Source organism: Lagenorhynchus albirostris, chromosome 2 (genome assembly GCF_949774975.1).
Source record: "Lagenorhynchus albirostris chromosome 2, mLagAlb1.1, whole genome shotgun sequence".
In the NCBI taxonomy this organism is placed as follows: Eukaryota; Metazoa; Chordata; class Mammalia; order Artiodactyla; family Delphinidae; genus Lagenorhynchus; species Lagenorhynchus albirostris.
Window position 1 is genome coordinate 120436889 of NC_083096.1, and position 19150 is coordinate 120456038.

The 19150-nt window shown below is 36.3% G+C and overlaps 1 protein-coding gene across 1 annotated transcript; it reads left to right on the forward strand.

Moving 5' to 3' along the window:
* The first annotated feature begins 1976 nt into the window (after positions 1–1976).
* ASB17 (ankyrin repeat and SOCS box containing 17) lies at positions 1977–18940 on the forward strand. The gene is made up of 3 exons (XM_060141923.1): positions 1977–2447; positions 14862–15141; positions 18734–18940. Exons 1-3 carry the CDS (start codon positions 2047–2049, stop codon positions 18938–18940), a joined length of 888 nt encoding a protein of 295 aa, XP_059997906.1. The 5' UTR covers positions 1977–2046.
* The last annotated feature ends 210 nt before the right edge of the window (positions 18941–19150 follow it).

A 19150-nucleotide genomic window follows, 5' to 3' on the forward strand; every position in this document is an offset into this window, starting at 1 on the left:
TCCAGGAGACCTCACTCCAATGAATATTCCCCGGGGTCTGAGGTTCTCTGTTAGTCCAGTGGTTCGGACTCGGAGCTCCCACCACAGGAGCTTCAGCCTGACCCCTGGTTCACGAACCTAGATCCTGCAAGCTGTGCAGGGCGGCAAAAAAAAAAAAAAAAAAAAAAAAAAGGAGAACAATAACAAAGTAAAGAAATAAAATTAGACTAGGAAACTAACAGATATGTTAGAAAGAATACAAAAATAAAAATATAGATGAAACAACAACCAGAAGGTAAAACAGAACCACAGTAGTTAAACAGAGGAGTAGAAAAAAAAAAAAAAAAGGTGGAAAGTCCTTGGCTGTGGAGGGCGGGGCCTAAGCAGGGGCGGGGTTTGGGCAGTGGGCATGGCCTATGCTTAGGACTAATGTGTTTATCTTAAGGAGGGATTTTCACTGGTTCTATTATGTTTCAATTTTTTACAACCTTTATGTTTGGTATTATTAAGAAATCAATAAAAATAGTTCAATTAAAAATGTATTTTTTGAATTAGGGAAAAGAAGAAAAAGAAAGTAGAGGAAAACAACAAAATTCTTAGTTTTTACAAAGATGACAGTATTTATTAGGTTTTTATGCTAAAAGAGAGTTTGGATTTTATAAAATACAATATTACTGGAAGTATATTACAGTAAACCTAAAGTTATAACTTCCCTTTACTAAAGAGGCATCATTCATGTTATGTAAAGAAAAATATGCAAAAGGAAAAAGAAAATACTTAAATACCTTTAAAATTGCTAATAAATACACTCAAGGTTGTTACATTTAACAGAAAGTTGGCTGAAGCATTAACTACAAAATAATGATAAAACAATCTTAACATATTTCTGCTTTATTTTACTGAGACAAGGATGCCATAATAAGCTTGAAGTACTTTTTAAAAAATTAATTAATTAATTAATTTTCGGCTGCATTGGGTTTTTTGTTGCTGTGCATGGGTTTTCTCTAGCTGCGGTGAGCAGGGGCTACTGTTCATTGCAGTGCGTGGCCTTCTCATTGAGGTGGCTTCTCGTTGCAGAGCACAGGCTTTAGGCAAGTGGGCTTCAGTAGTTGTGGCACACAGGCTCAGTAGTTGTGGCTCGTAGGCTCTAGAGAGCAGGGTCAGTAGTTGTGGCGCACGGGCTTAGTTGCTCCATGGCATGTGGGATCTTCCCGGATCAGGGCTTGAACCTGTGTCCCCTGCATTGGCAGGCGGATTCTTAACCACTGCACCACCAGGGTAGCCCCAGCTTGAAGTACTTTTAATGACCCCACTGTATATATTCTGCCTAATATGTAGAGGAATAATCTCTACAAAACTTACAATTCTAAAACAAAGTTTCCAAATTTTGTTTAATATTGTATGACATCTTTTCTCTCTGAGAATTAATACAGTGCCTATTGGCAGGTTTATTAACCTATCTAAGCCTTAGTTTCCTCAACTATAACATAGGGAAAATATCCTATGAAGATTAAGTGAGAACGTGCAGTCCTCATGCAGAACATGAGAACAACAGTACTTGAACTTTTTCACTCTATCATTAGCTCTTTGTTATATGATAGCCTAAAAAGAATAATCAGTCTGATTATTAATACTATTTTGTCTAATGTATAGACTGTACTTTTAGCACTTGATAAACATACATACTAGCTTGAGTTGAATTCTTAGAAAGTTAAAAATATATCTTATTATATATATATTATATGTAATATATATATTATATATTATATATAATATACAATATATATTATATATTCTATATTAATATTATATAGCTCTCCCATGTGCCATTTCTGTCCAATATGTCTTTCTTAAAGGTCACCAGTTACATATAATATCCCAAATTTCTGACCTATGCTGATGACAGATCTCCATCTATTGTGATGTCATCCAGTACTTGATGGTAATATTTCACATGATATTTATTTCTGGCTACAGTTTAAAGAGCACTTCCTGTTTGTAGAGTAACTCAAGGATTACAGTATGACTTCCTGTGATTTTATTTCTATATCGTTGCCTTAAGTAGCAATGAGTAAATCTTCTAAATTATGTCGAAAGACTTCTTGTCCACAAAGCAATATGTTCTGCGATCTCATTGACAAAATTGTTAAAAGACCATCCTTGCAGTTTTTGGGTCAGTGGGGATATCACTGTTATGAACCCAGGATTTACAGAACACTGGCAAAAATTCTGAGGTACACAGACTTGGATCGGTTTGACATACTACTCACAGATTATATTGCATTTGTGGAAAAATCAAGATACTGTTTTGAACTAAATTTTAATCTTGAATTTACTGAAATATGTGTGAATACAATTCTGTACTGGGTTTTCGCCAGAAAAGGTAATCCTGACTTTGTGGAATTGCTCCTCAAGAGGACAAAAGACTATGTTCAAGACAGAAGTTGTAACCTGGCACTGATATGGAGGTAATAATCTCATATGTTTTCAACATAAAAGGAGAAAATTTCTCTTTAGGAGGATATACTACTTCTTTTTTTCTAAAATGTATATGCATAGTGACTACATATGGATAAAGAATCCTGATTTGATTGCTCGTTCATTCCTTCATTATTTATTCAGTAAAATTTTACCTATATGTAAATTATTATGTACCAATAAATTACTAGTGGTTTGCTCTATAAAGCTTATATGTAAGTGTTCAAGGTAATGCAGTGTTACACAACCTAGATTTCTGTAACTAGTCAAAGACATTGTTTTTTGTAATACTGTGATCTCTTCTTTTTGAGAATACTGAGAATGTTTATCTATAAACTATCTAAATTGTCTTTCAAAGTATAATTCAGGATATATACACATATTCACTTAGTCATACTTGTTAAACATAATAATTCCCTATTTTTATGTTAAACATTATAAATTTGACTCCAAATTCTCCAGAATTGAACACAGTGAAAGTCAAATACCTGATTCAATCTGCTATAGAACCAAATTTTCACATTGTCTCAACGTGTCAATCTAGCTAATGAATACTACTGAGGATCTTAGAATAAAATGTCCAATATGACCTCGTTGTAGTCTGTAATACAGATTTTAAAGTTACTTAGTTTGCACTAACTGCAATTTAGTCTTTGGTTTTAGGTATTAGTTTGATTAGAACAGATGTGCATTTATTCATTCATTCAACAAAGTACTTATCACCTTACTATGCATGAGGCACTGTACTAGGCATGATGATAGAACCATGTATTCAATGAAAAACAAGACAGATAAGATCAGTTTAAGACTAAACCAATTTAGATTCTGCCTGAAGCAGAGTTGTTTTCTTGATTGTGTATCACTGTGGTGATAGAGAACCACTGGATTACCTTCCTTAATGATAACCCAAGTACAAAAACTGAGAGCTGAAGTCTTCAATATCAATAAATAAAACTCCAAGTAGTACTTTTTGGTTGTTTTACGACCATTATATTTGTAACTATAGCAGAGATCAGCAGCTTCTAACACTGAGTGTCACTAGCTGGGTTAAGTAGTACCTATGTGTATCCCTGGCAGGCCCATGGGAAAGAAAAATGAAGTAAAACAAAGGAAGAAAGGATAAGTTAAAAAAAAGATTAATGAGGGGCAAGAAGGGAAAACTGAAAGGAAAGAAAGGAAAATGAAAGAAAAACATATGGTGGGACATGATAGACTGCCATTAACAACTGTCTTAATAAACTGTTTGAAGATTAACAGATTTTGACTTAGATGCATCCACAAGGTAAAACACATTACAGGCCAATTCTAAGTACCACAATATCTTTAGGATCTTTCAGATTCACAGAATTTTAAATTCAGATGGAACCTAAGAATTCATTAGCAAACCTCCCCTAACCCCTTTTCCTGGGCAGCAACTCCCAGAGTGCATCTCTGGTTGGTGCTCATCTGGTCTCTGCTTGAACAACTCTAGTAGTAGTGAGTTAACTATTTCCTGAGGTAAATCATTCCTTTGCCAGGGACCCTTCTCTTTCCTAGCCACTCATTTTCCCTCAAAGATTTTACCCAGTCCCACGACTTTAAATATTACGATATGCCAATGACTCCCAAATCTTTATCTCCAGCCATGACCTCTCCTCTGAGCTCCAGACTCCTCCTATATGAGGCTGTCTGCTCAACATCTCCACAGAGCATCTCAAATTTAACAGAATCAAAACAGAATACTGATCTTACTCACACTATACCTGCCAACTTGCTCCTTCCCCTGAATTCTGCACTTGAGTAATGACCTCTGTTGCTCAGGCCAAAAATCTAGGATTTATGTTTGCTTCTTCTCTTTCTTTCACAACACATCAGCAAATCTTTTTTATTTAATCTCTAAAATATGTAACAATTAGTTATACTTTTCATCTTCTCAGTTTCTAACGTAGGTGAAGCCACCATTGTCTCTTGCCTAGACAACTCCAATGGACTCCTAAAGAGTCTTCCAGCTTCCACTCTTCCCTCTTACAATCCATTCTTGACTCAGAAGCCTGAGTGACCTTATAAAAATGTAAAATAGGCCATACCACCCACGCTTAAAATCATCCAAAGTTTTCCTACTACAGGTGAAATAAAATTCAAACTCAATAACCATTTTTTAAAACTCCCATATGGGGACTTCTGTGATGGTGCAGTGGTTGAGAGTCCGCCTGCCAATGCAGGGGACATGGGTTTGAGTCCTGGTCCGGGAGGTCCCACGTGCCACAGGGCAACTGGGCCCGTGGGCCACAGCTACCAAAGCCCATGCGCCTAGGGCCCATGCTCTGCAGCAGGAGAGGCCACCGCAGTGAGAGGCCCGCACACCCTGACGAGGAGTAGCCCTGGCTCACCGCAACTAGAGAAAGCCCACGTGCAGCAACAAAGACCCAACGCAGCCAAAAATTAAAAAAAAAAAAACAAAAACCTCCCATATGATATGTCCCCAAATCCAATCTCCCAAATTCTAATCTCATGTCATTCTCCCCCTTGAACACTATATTCCAACCACACATTTGTTGTCCACTGTCTACTCTTGCTAAAAGTAAGCTCCAGGAAAGGAGGAACTTTGACTATTGCTTCAGCTTTGAATCCTCATGTCTAGAACTATGCAGATACATAGTAAGTGGTTAATGAAGATTGTGTTGGATGAAAAAATGAATTTTTATACAGCTTTATTAGATTCTTCTTCCTCATAGTGCACTGAATTCTGTCTCCATTTCTCCAACTCTGCCCCCAGAGATATAGAATACAAAGTCTACTCATTCTCTGTCCTGTATGAAAACCTCTCAAATATTTGAACATAGCTATTATGTTCCCATAATAAATACCTTATGTTTCCTATTATCTGTTGTTCTTTATTTCCATAGCAGCATCATTCTTTGGTCACCTTCCCCTGTATACACTCCAGTTTGATAATTTCGCTAACCCAATAATGAGGTGTCTAAATAGGTCTCTGGAGGAGAAGAGACAGAATTAATGAGAGAAAGGAACTTAAGTTTGTTCATTTTTGCAATAAACCTGCAAAAATAAATGCCACAGTATGGAAGACTGTAAGTGGATAAAGAGAGATGACATCATTCAGTTAAAATAACAATAATCATTTATTAAGCATTTTCTAAGTACCAGGCACTGTGTTATTTGCTGAGGATACAAAAACAAAGTAGACATATTTCCTGATTTTGGAGAGCTCACAGACTAGTACATAAGCCATAAAAAATTATAATTATACTATAAGTTCAAAAATAGAAGCATATAGAGGTAGAAAGAACAGAGGACATCATTAATATTGGGGAGGAGCTGGTATCGGAGAAGGCACTTTAGAAGAGGTGATGTCTTAAATTTATTTTTAAAATGTAAAAAGGAGTTTTCCCTGTCTTTCCCTTGAAGAAATGTAATCTAGGCAGAGAGAGGCTGACTAAAGCCAGGAGAGATACAAACATGTTGTATCCAGTGACTACAGGCAATTCAGCAATTGCTAGAAAGTGAGTTGGAAATCAGGTAATAGTGACAGATAAGGCCTAAAAGAGAGCCCTTGAAGGACTTTGGAGGCCATACCAAGGAATTTGAAATTTATACCATGGGTGATACCCAATCAGTGAAGGTCTTTTCAGACTTGAAGTATGAGAAGATTCATTAGCTCCCATTTGAAGACTGGACTGTGGTAAGGGAGGGTGCAGCTAGAATTAGGGAGACTAGTTAGTAGACTGCTCAAACACTCCAGGTAGAATGGCAGGTCCAGAATTTCTGTAGAGGAAGGGTTGAGGGAAGCAATCTGATTGAAAAGAGGGAGGTGGTTAGAGGAGGTGCTTGAAACTGAATTTGCATAGCATGCCCAGTGTGCTACCTAAGATTACATGTGTACTTATAATAGTTTTGGGGGAAGAACTAATCTGCTCTGCCACCATCCCCCCCCCCAATCCCTAGGTAAATCATAATGAGGACTTAAACTAAAAACAATAGCAATAGGGAAAAGAAGAGATATTACTAAATAGAATAACCAGGCATTACAGTAGGTGATTAGAAGTAGAAAATGAAAGAGAAGAGTTACTCTTCAAATTTCTAAATTTTGAGACTCATTGATGATTGTATTAGCTTCCTTTTGCTGCTGTAACAAAGCTGCCACAAACTTAGTGGCTTAAAATAATATAAATTTATTATTTTATAGTTCTGAAGGTCAGAGTCCAAAATGAGGCTACAAGGGCTAAAATCAAGATGTCACAGGGTGGGTTCCTTCTGGAGGTTCTAAGGGAGAGCCTTAGAGGGCTCTAGCTAGATACTCTAGCTGCCTTTGCCAGCTTCTAGAGCTGCCTACATTCCTTGGTTCATGGTCTCTTCCTCCATCTTCAAAGCCAACACTGTAGTCCTATCTCCTTCACTGGCTCTGCTTCTGTCATTCTCTGACATCTCTTATAAGGACTCTTGTGATTATACTGGGCCCCCCTGGATAATCTCGCACCTCAAGATCCTTATCCTAATTATATCTGCAAAATCCCTTTTGCCATATTGAGAGGCTATTTCAGTCTCCCACAATGGTCATGCCACAAATCTATCAAAATTATTACAAGAGACTACAAAGTCAGTTTTGGATGCATGTGTTTGCATTGCCTAAGGGATATCCAGGTAAAGATGTGCAGTAGGTAGCTATTATGTAGTGTCATCCTTGATGTCTCTCTTTTACATTGCACATCTTAGTCTGTCAGGACATCTGTTGAGTCTACCTTTAAACAATATACAGAATTTGATCATCTCCACTGTTATCACCTAAGTTAAGTGATTTCTCTCCTTCTATTCCATAACAAATTCTCAATGAAGGTGAGATCGTGCTGCTTTTTTTTACTCAAAATCTCCAGTGGCTCTTCCATTCCATTTAGAGTAAAAGATGAAGTTCTTACAGTGATCTGCAAGGCTTTACACGACGTGACATTCCATTACCTCTGTCCTCATTTCCTACTATCCCTCACCCTTTTCACACTTTTAGCCACACAGGCTCCCTTACTCTTCCTCCACCACCCCAGGCACACTCTCCTGCCTTAGGGTTCTTAAATGTCCAAATGGCTAACTTCTTCATCTCCTTCTTCTTTATCTAATGTCACATTTCAGTAGAGCCCTCTCCTATAATCCTATTTAAAATTGGAAAATGCCAAAAGTTTAGGACCAGACACTTTCATGAATTCTACCAAACATTCAAAAAGGACTTAATCCTTCTCAAACCATCCAAAAAATTGAAAAGGAAGGAATGCTCCCAAACTCATTCTATGAGGCCCACATTAGCCTGATACCAAAAGCAGATAAACGCACTTTGAAAAAAATAATAAAATAAAATTACAGGCCAATATCCCTGATGAACACAGATGCAAACATCCTCAACAAAAGAATAACAAACCAAATTCAATAATACATTAAAAGGATATACACCATGATCAAGTAGAATTTATTCCAGGGATGCAAGAATGGTTCGATATGCGTAAATCAATCAACCTGATACACCACATTAACAAAACAAAGAATAACACCATATAATCATCTCAATAGAGGCAGAAAAAACATTTGACAAAATTCAACATCCATTTATGATATAAACTCTCAACAAAGTGGGTATAGAGGGAACATACCTCAACATAATAAAGGCTATATATGATAAACTCATTGTTAACATATTATTCGGTTGAAAACCTGCAAGCTTTTCCTCTAAGATCAGGAACAAGAAAAGGATGCCCACTATCACCACTTTTATTCAACATAGTATTGGAAGTCCTAGCCACAGCAAATCAAACAAGAAAAAGAGACAAAATTGGAAAAATTGGAAAGAAAAAAGTAAAACCGTCAGTATTTGCAGATGACATGACACTATATAGAGAAAACCCTAAAGAGTCCACAAAAAAATTTATTAGAACTAATAAACAAATCTAGTAAAGTTGCAGGATACAAAATCAGTAAAGAAATCTATTGCATTTCTAAATGTTACCAACTATCAGAAAGAGAAATTAAGAAAACAATCCCATCTATAATTGTATCAAAAGAATAAAACATCTCGCAATAAATTTAACCAAGGAGGTGAAAGACCTGTACTCTGAAAACTATAAGATATTGGGACTTCCCTGGTGGTGCAGTGGTTAAGAATCCGCCTGCCAATGCAGGGGACACGGGTTTGAGCCCTGGTCTGGGAAGATCCCACATGCTGCGGAGCAACTAAGCCTGTGCGCCACAACTACTGAGCCTGCGAGTCACAACTACTGAGCCCGCGAGCCACAACTACTGAAGCCCGAGCACCTAGAGCCCATGCTCTGCAACAAGAGAAGCCACTGCAATGAGAAGTCTGCACACTGCAACGAAGAGTAGCTCCCTCTTGCTGCAACTAGAGAAAGCCTGTGTACAGCAACAAAGACCCAATGCAGCCAAAATAAATAAACTTACCACAAAAACCACTATAAGATATTGATGAAAGAAATTGAAGATATTGATGAAATAAATGGAAAGATATACCATGCTCATGGATTCAAAGAATTAACAGTTAAAATGTCCAAATTACGCAAAGCAATCTACATATTCAATGCAATCCCTATCAGAATAACAATGGTATTTTTCATGAAACTGAAACCAATAATCCTAAAATTTGTATGGAATCTTGAAAGACCATGAACAGCCAAAGCAACCTTTATAAAGAAGAACAAAGCTGGAGGTATCATGCTCCCTGATTTCAAGCTATACTACAAAGCTATAGTCATCAAAAGTGTATAGTACTGGCACAAAAACAGACACATAGATCAATGGAACAGAATAGACAGTCCAAAAATAAACCCATGCTTATATGGTCAATCAATCTATAACAAAGGAGGCAAGAATATACAATGGGGAAAAAACAACATCTTCAATAAATGGTGTTGGGAAAACTGGACAGCTACACACAAGAGAATCAACCTGGACCACTTTCTTACACCATATACAAAAATACACTCAAAATGGTTACAGATCTAAATATAAGACCTGAAACCATAAAACTTCTAGATGAAAACATAGGCAGTATGCAATTTTACATCAGTCTTTGCAATATTTTTTTGGATATGTATCCTCAGGCAAGGGCAACAAAAGCAAAACTAAACGAATGGGACTACATCAAACTAAAAAGCTTTTGGATAGCAAAGGAAACCATCAAAAAAATGAAAAGGCAACCTATTGAGTGGGGAGAGTTATGTGCAAACAATATATCCAACCAGTGGTTAATATCTAAAACATATAGGGCTTCCCTGGTGGCGCAAGTGGTTGAGAGTCCGCCTGCCGATGGAGGGGACGCGGGTTCGTGTCCCGGTCCGGGAAGATCCCACATGCCGCGGAGTGGCTGGGCCCATGAGCCATGGCTGCTGAGCCTGCGTGTCCGGAGCCTGTGCTCCGCAACGGGAGAGGCCACAACAGTGGGAGGCCTGCATACTGCAAAAAAAAAAAAAAATCTAAAACATATAAAGAACTCATACAACTCAATATTATAAAAATCAAATTTAAAGAGGTGCAGGGGACCTGAATAGGTATTTTTTTTCCAAGGAAGACATACAGATGGCCTATAGATATGTGAAAAGATGCTCAACATCACTAATCACCAGAGAACTGCAAATTAAAACCATATTGAGGGGACTTCCCTGGTGGCGCAGCAGTTGAGAATCCACCTGCCAATGCAAGGGACACGGGTTTGAGCCCTGGTCCGGGAAGGTCCCACATGCCGTGGAGCAACTAAGCCCCTGCACCACAACTACTGAGCCTGCGCTCTAGAGCTCACAAGCCACAACTACTGAGCATGTGTGCCACAACTACTGAAGCCCGCATGCCTAGAGCCTGCACTCCACAACAAGAGAAGCCACTGCAATGAGAAGCCTGTGCACCACAACCAAGAGTAGCCCCCGCTCACCACAACTAGAGAAAGCCCATGTGCAGCAACAAAGACCCAACTCAGCCATAAATAGATAAATAAATAGATAAATAACTAAATTTATAAAACCACAATGAGATATCACCTTCCCCCGTCAGAACACGTATTATCAAAAAGACCACCAATAAGTGTTAGTGAAGATATAGAGAAAAGGGAACCCTTGTGCACTGTTGGTGGGAATGTAAATTGGTGCAGCCGCTATGGAAAATAGTACGTAGTTTCCTCAAAAAAATTAAAAATAGAGTTACCATATGATCCAGCAATTCTACTTCTGGGTATTTATGTGAAGAAAATGAAAATACTAATTAAAAAAGATATATGCACCCCTATGTTCCTTGCAGCATTATTTACAATAGCCAAGATATGGAAGCAACCTAAGTGTCCATCAATAGATGAATGGATAAAGAAGTGGTGTCTGTGCATATATACATATATACAATGTATTATTACTCAGCCATACAAAAGAATAAAATCTTGCTATTTGTGACAACATGGACAGATTTAGAGGGTATTATGCTAAATGAAATAAGTCAGACAGAGAAAAACTAATACTGTATGATTTCACTTACATGTGGAATCTAAAAAAACAAAACAAAAAACAAAAAGGAAACCGACTCATAGATACAAACTGTTGGTTTCACGGCAGGGGTAGTATGGAATTGGGAAAAATAGGTGAAGGAGATTAAGAGGTAAAAACTTTTAGTTATAAAATAAATAGGTCATGGGAATGTAATTTACAGCATAGGGAATATAGTCAATAATATTGTAATAACTTTGTACGGTGACAGATTATTGTGGTGATCAATTCATATTGTGTATAAATATCAAACCACTATGTTATACACCTGAAACCAATATAATATTGCATGTCAACTGCATTTAAATTAAAAAAATAAAATAAAATTGAGAAATGCCCTCACTGCACCTTCCCAGCACTTCCATACTTCTTATCCTGCACTACTTTTTCTTTTTCCCAGAATACTATCAAACCTTCTAACATATTATGAAATTGGCTTGTTTGCTATGTTCCTTCTGCTATATATTGTCTGTTATCCCTCACTACTATATTAGCAAGAAGCGGCATCTTTGTTTTGTTCACTCATATATCCCAAGTACCCAAAAGGGTGCCTGGCATACAGTATGCATTCAGTAAGTATTTGGTGAATAAATTAACAGACAGTAGTTATCATGTTATAGTCATAGATGAAATTGCCTGAGAACAATTAATCAGATGAAAATTAGTCAAAACGCCACATCTACTTTACCTAGATGTTGAGGGCAGAGGAAGAGGAATCAGTGAAAGAGGGTTGAGAATGAATAGTCAAAGAGGTAGATGCATAACTTGAAGAGAATGGTCCCACGGAGTCATGGGAAAACATCTGAAGAAAGTCAACTGTCAAATATCAAAGATAAAATTATTATGAAGAAAGGTCTATTAAATTGGCAGCTGGAAACCAGAAGAGAAATGCTAGGAAAATTTTTAGAAATAATTATTATAGCTACAAAACGGAATCATTCCCTGCATGTCTATATGGAAATATTATGTCCCATTTCATAAGTGCATATATGACAGGTTTTCAGATACAGAGGGTTCAGTTCATTAACCTCACATTTAAAAATTGATTCTTGCTTTGCTTGCCTCATTCCATCCATATAAGTACTGTAATAATTAACTGCCAGGACAGATTAAGCAAATTTTGGTTTACAATAACATGATCTTTAAACATGAGGATTAATCATATGTCATTTGGGTACAGACTAGACTTTTGAATCTCATTTTAAACCTATTTGAGTTTTAGTTATGTTTTCAACATTTTTGGTCCAAAATATTTTCTACAGTAATGTCAATCTTAATATCTTAAAATGAACTAATATCTCTAAATCTTAACAAGGGCCACTTACAGTATTTTTTGTCCCCTAAGTCCCGTGAATTCCCATACTTATAAGTCTCTTAAGGCAAATATCTTCTTAAGAGTTAGCAAGATGAATAAATTAGACTGCTTTTGAAAATGTTAAATGATTGCACTTCACTAAAATTCTGACTAGGCCCGAAAGCTACAGAATAACTTTAAAATAATAATTTTCAGGATAATGGTAAAAAAAAATCAATTAACATATATTTGAGTATGTACTATGGGCCAAGCATTGTTCTAGGCATTTAGGGATATAAAAGTATATTAAACAGACAAAGAGTATTGCCCTGTAGAACTTAAAATTTTATAGTTTATCTTGCCCATGCATTGATTTTGAACATAAGAAAATGAAAGATTAGAGACATTAAGTAAGTTGTCCAAAATGATAAGAGCTTAATGGAGCTATGTACAAAGTGCCATAGAGTTTATTAGACAGGGTCTTATACGATGAGCAAGACTTGTCCCAGAATTGAAAATGGAAGGGAAGAACATATACAAATCAAAGAAATGTAAAAGAGTTGAATGCAGTGGTGGTTTGGGAAAGTGAATACCAACAATCAGGAGAGGGAATGTAGAATTAGTTTAGAAGTTCAATTTTGGATATGTGTTGGAAGTATTTGTGAAAAAGATGAGATGTTCAGGACAATATTGATCTGGAGATGACTCTAGGAGAGAGTGTATATATACTTTATACAGAGTTAGAAGAATATATATAGTGCCACTGGTAGAGTGATGACAAAAATCCCACTTCTTAATTTCTAAAACACTATTCTGCACTGCACCACACTATTTTTTTAAAAATCACAAAATCTTGGCATTTCAGAGCTCAGTGAAGCTTTGGAGATAAACTAGTTGGTCTAGTAATTTTCAAACTGTACTTTTTGGAGCTCCTGACAAGAGAATCACCATATGGGAGGTCTCTAGGACCCCAAATACACTTCAACCAGAGAACTTATCTAATATAAAAGATGTATTTTATATAGCTAGTTCTTGCATAACAATATTCCAGTGTTGGTTTATGTTTGTAAATGAAACATTCTTTCCAATCTTTTTATTGCCACAATATGACCTTCAAGTCTTAGATCCAGAATAACCTACAGGCAATGACTAACCCAGATAGAGTTAGGTGTCCCTCCTTGGTGTTTCTACAGTTCCCCAAGCATGTTTCTATCGTAGCAATTATCACCTTGTACTGTATTTATTGAATTACTTGTTTGTTTCCCTTACTAGACTATAATAAGCATCTTGAGATCAAGGACTACATCTTTCATCTTTGCATATCTAGTACTCAGTATGCTCTGGACAAGCCAGTGTTAAATAAATTAGTTAATGAATGGATGAGCGAATGAATACATAAATGCATGAGGAAATGGAGACTCAAAGAAGCTGACTTCTTAGTTAGGAGAACTAAAACCTAGAATCTAGAACCTTTAAATCTCTATTGTTTTTAACACTATACCATGTTGCCTTCCATCTTAATTATTTGAAATCTTAAAGTTCTTTTTGAATAATGCTTTTCTTGCTAGGCATAATTGTCCGAAACTAATATTTATAGTTTGTATGCTGTTCTGCAGAATATATTAGTATTTTATTAGATCAACCAAGAGAATTCCAGAGACAAGGACCTTTAGTCCTAAAAGCAATGTCTACTTGGCCAAATCAAAGCTTGATAATTAATACAAAATTCCCTGTGGCTGATTCTACCATGTCCTATCTACATATAGTAACCAATTCAATAGCAAACATAAATGTCTATTAAATGAAACAATTGCAAGAACTATACACAATTAGAAAAAAATAACATTTTCATTTCTGTCATAAGGGAGGAGAAATTTTCAAGTCCAGTCATCATATAGCAATCCAGGAAAAACAAGATTTCAGAGAACTCTCAAAACTCTACTGAAGAAGGCAAATTAAATTCTGTCCTGGAGGGACCTGATATGACCCTCATCATAATTTACATTTCTTCAACCTGAAAATACCAACTCTGATTTTATTAAAGTTGAAAAATAGAATTAAGGTAGTTGAACTTATTCCTTTTCCGTCTAATTTTCACACTCAATTCAATCTCAAGCCTGATACATGATCAAGAACAACAAAAACAAAAGGGTCACAGAATTCTGTTCTATTAATAAAGCGAAATAAAAAAGTCTGTCCCTCTTTTCCATTTTAGATTTTCCAGAGCTATATCAGTTTCATAATATTAGTTCCAATCACTATGGATTTCTCAAATGAGAAACAGAATTGCTATTACTAAAACTAAACACTTTCCACACACTGTAAATCTTTTTGTTTGTTTGTTTTTACAAGTGTAAACGGGATTTAAGTGTGTAGTACAGTTTTCTTATTTTTTGACCTTCAGGTTGGCCTAGATTCGGAGTGGAAAACTCTTTTTAAGACATACTATATATAAAGGAGAAGTTACATTAATGTTATTTAAGATATTTACTATTTAAGATAATACTATTATTTTCCCTTTACTGTTAAGACAAAGTTTTTACCACATTTCTTAATTCTATATTCAATGAGGTTTTTCTTGTTTGTCTGATTCACAGAACTTTCACACCAGTATACTGTCCAAGCCCATTAAGTGGAATCACACCTCTACTTTATGTAGCTCAGATGAGACAATCCAATATCTTAAAAATACTCCTGCAATATGGAATCGTAGAAAGAGAAAAAAACCCTATCAACATTGTGTTAACAATATTGCTCTACTCCTCAAGAGTGAGGATAATGGTTGATCATGAACTGGTAGACGTCCAGGAAGATGCCAAAACATGTTTAGTGCTTTGTTCCAGAGTGCTTTCTGTCATTTCAACCAGGGAAATAGAGGTAAGCAAAATACTGTACTTTGGGTGTAGCCTCAAATATTGATCAATTTTAAGATAAAATTGTGAGGCAAGAATAAAGTTAATTTTTCATCTATCAATCCAGTGAATCACTGAGTATATGTTTATAAATTAAAAATAGGCAAAATTCTAATTATCTTGAGCATTAGCTCTTTTATTTCATAATTTTATGTCTTCTAAATATGAAATAATTTTTTTAAGTTAGTATAGTTTATTTTAGTAGTTATTAAGTAGATGTATGTTATTATATTCTAATTACATAATAACCTGTTTATTAGGATTTCTATGTCTCAAAAACAGAACAGGGCTTCCCTGGTGGCTCAGTGGTTAAGAATCTGCCTGCCAATGCAGGGGACACAGGTTTGAGCCCTGGTCTGGGAAGATCCCACATGCCGTGGAGCAACTAAGTCTGTGCACAACTACTGAGCCCGCAAGCCACCACTACTGAGCCCACGAGCCTAGAGCCCATGCTCTGCAACAAGAGAAGCCACCGCGATGAGAAGTCCATGCACTGCAATGAAGAGTAGCCCCCACTCATCACAACTAGAGAAAGCCCACGCGCAGCAACAAAGACCCAACTCAGCAAAAATAAATAAATTAAATTTAAAAACAAAAACAAAACAGAACAAATTAAACTTTTAACAGACTTCTTTTCCAATAGAATATTGTAAAATGAAAGTTACATTTCTCCCCACTATAATCACATACCAAGAAACATATTTTCCTTTTCAAAATTCCTGAACAATTTTAAGCATGAAAATATAAAGGCTTTAAATATTTGCTCAATTGAAAATATCTATCCCTCAGAAATGTGAAGAGTTTCTCCTTGATAAGGTTTAAAAAAAAATCAACCACATGAAGGGCATGTTTATCCTGTCAAAATGAACTGCAAGTTTCAGCATCAAATTGTATCATGTCTATTAGTATCAAGAAATAAGTCTAAGATAGACAACTGATGGGAACATACTGTACAGCACAGGGAACTCTACTTAATGCACTGTAGTGTCCTAAATGGAGGGGATATATGTATATGTATAACTGTTCCATTTTGCTGTGCAGTAGAAGCTAACACAACATTGTAAAGCAACTATACTCCAATAAAAATTAATTAAAAAAAAGAGAAATAAGTCTGCATAAGGTAAAGAAAGCTACCCCTATAAATTTAAACCAGTCAAAGTACCAAGGAATCTAGCAGTTCCCCTTATCTTTAAAGGTGTGACTTCAGAAATAAACTCCTAAGAAATACAGTTCTGTTGGGTCTTTAATTTTTTTAACCTTTAACAATGCATATCAATCAACCATGCCTGGGCCAACTGTAAGGACAGCAAATTCGTCAAATTATTTTGGCAACCAATTTTTTTTAAGCATTTTTTAAAAATTTATTTAATTTATCTATTTTTGCCTGCATTGGGTCTTCGTTGCTGCGCATGGGCTTTCTCTAGTTGTGGCAAGCAGGGGCTACTCTTGGTTGTGGTCTGCGGACTTCTCATTGCGGTGGCTTCTCTTGTTGTGGAGCACGGGCTCTAGGTGTGTGGGCTTCAGTAATTGCAGCTCATGGGCTCAGTAGTTGTGACTCACAGGCTCTACAGCACAGGCTCAGTAGTTGTGGCACACGGGCTTAGTTGCTCCACGGCATGTGGGATCTTCCCAGACCAGGGCTCGAAACTGTGTCCCCTGCATTGGCAGGCAGATTCTTAACCACTGTGCCACAAGGGAAGCCCTGGCACCAAATTTTGTTGCTAGTTTTTGTTTTTGTTTTTATGGCTGCACCACATGGCATGTGGAATCTTAGTTTAGTTCGCTGACCAGGGATTGAACCCGTGCCACCTGTACTGGAAACATGGACTCTTAACCACTGGACCGCCAGAGAAGTCCTTGGCAACTAATTTTTAAAAATAAAAAATAAAAAAAAAATTTTTTGCTTCTTTACTTATACAATGGAATATTACTCAGCCATAAAAAGAAAAGAAATTGAGTTATTTGTAGTGAGGTGGATGGACCTAGAGACTGTCATATAGAGTGAAGTAAGTCAGAAAGAGAAAAACAAATACCATATACTAACACATATATATGGAATCTAAAAAAAAAAGAAATGGTTCTGAAGAACCTAGGGGCAGCACAGGAATAAAGATGCAGACATAGAGAATGGACTTGAGGACACGAGGAGGGGGAAGGGTAAGCTGGGACGAAGTGAGAGAGTGGCATGGACATACATACACGACCAAATGTAAAATAGATAGCTAGTGGGAAGCAGCCACATAGCAGAGGGAGACCAGCTTGGTGCTTTGTGACCACCTAGAGGGGTGGGATAGGGAGGGTGGGAGGGAGACACAAGAGGGAGGAGAAAGGGGGATGTACATACATGTATAGCTGATTCACTTTGCTATACAGCAGAAACTGACACACCATTGTAAAGCAATTATACTCCAATAAAAATGTTAAAAAAATTTTTTTTGCTTCGTTAGTAATTTGCTTATCCTTGTCCAGTGTTAGTCCTGCACATATGTCGATAGGACATATGGATTCTCAACCAGGTCCATGAATGCTATTGCTGAGGTACACTCAAAATAGAAGAGTACTAGGAGAGAATTAGTTGATCAAAATCACCTGAGTGGCAAAGCAGTTAAAGCTGGATTCCAATCAATTTCAGCTTAATAAGTGAAGTAGCATTGAGCAATAAGGTGAAAAATGGCATAAAAACCAGCTTAAAGAATTCTAAATAACCCTGCTTTTCATTTCCACATTTGCCAGTTTTATTGTAAATATACATTTAGATATCTTTACTTCTAGACCACAGTTCTGTGATTGCAGAGGCTATGTCTATTTTGCGTAGCCTAGCAATTATCCCAAGCACCAAGGTCAATGCTGAGTATACATGAGATATTCTTTAAATAATTGTTTACTGAACAATGAAAAATTATATATCATTTAAGTTAAAGTGTCATGTAGTCTGTAGAGTGTAGGTTCCTCTGGAGAAGTACCTCTATAACACAGCAATGTCTTTTACTTCTAAATCAGCCTAATAACATTTGGCTTCTAGAACTAAATCTTTAAAAGGGTAGCTTAACTAAAACGTAAAAAGTTATCTTCGTGGGTATGGGCCTCTTGTTAGGTCTTCTCATGATTCAGCAGTATGTAGTTTTACTCTACAATGGTTGGAATTACCTGGTGGAACTTTTAGGATTTATGTTGTCTGTGCCCAACCCCACACTAACTAAATCAGAAATTCTGGAGTAGAACCTCAGCATTAATATTTTCTAAAGTCTCCTAGATAATTCCAGTCAAACTGGTCAAATTGGCAACACTACTCTAGAAGAAGCTAATAAACCATAAGTGTATGGTCTGTCTAAAATTAAAAACATACAGATTCATTGTTGTAAGAAATAATGTTTTGTGTCCTTAGACACATTAAACCTTATATATGATTGTGAGAATAAAATGGGAGTGAAAATTCTTGCCTCAAGTGAAAATGTTTTAAAAAAATATTATAAGGGTTAAATAAATTTAAGATGCATTTTGTGAATTCAAATAAAACAATTAAAATGTTTATAATTTCCCTTTTCCCTTTTCTTTAGACACAGCTAAGTTTAGGAAGACGTCCAATTATTTCAAATTGGCTGGACTACATTCCTTCAACAAGATACAAAGATCCATGTGAACTATTACATCTTTGCAGAATAACCATCAGGGCTCAACTACTGACCAACAATATGCTCCCAAATGGAATATTTTCACTTCTAATTCCTGTTCGTCTACAGAACTACCTGAATTTAGAATGCTAATGCACATCTTTTTCTTCATTCTTTAAGGACGCTCACTGTTGTATGGTTTAGAAGTTAATAAACTATTAACTTCACACAAATTTTTACTGCATTGAACATTCCATTAGAAAATATATTTTCACATGACACCCTAAATGCATCCCATTTAAATTAACATATGGCTCTACCCATTAACTTTCTATACAGTGTAACAAATTATATGCATTTTTA

Bases quoted from the DNA above. Each gene is read 5' to 3' on its own strand.
- ASB17 (XM_060141923.1), top strand. From the start codon at position 2,047: ATGAGTAAATCTTCTAAATTATGTCGAAAGACTTCTTGTCCACAAAGC. The intron at 2,448-14,861 runs GTAATAATCTCA...TCTGATTCACAG, and splicing joins AACCTGGCACTGATATGGAG to AACTTTCACACCAGTATACT. The intron at 15,142-18,733 runs GTAAGCAAAATA...CCTTTTCTTTAG, and splicing joins TTTCAACCAGGGAAATAGAG to ACACAGCTAAGTTTAGGAAG.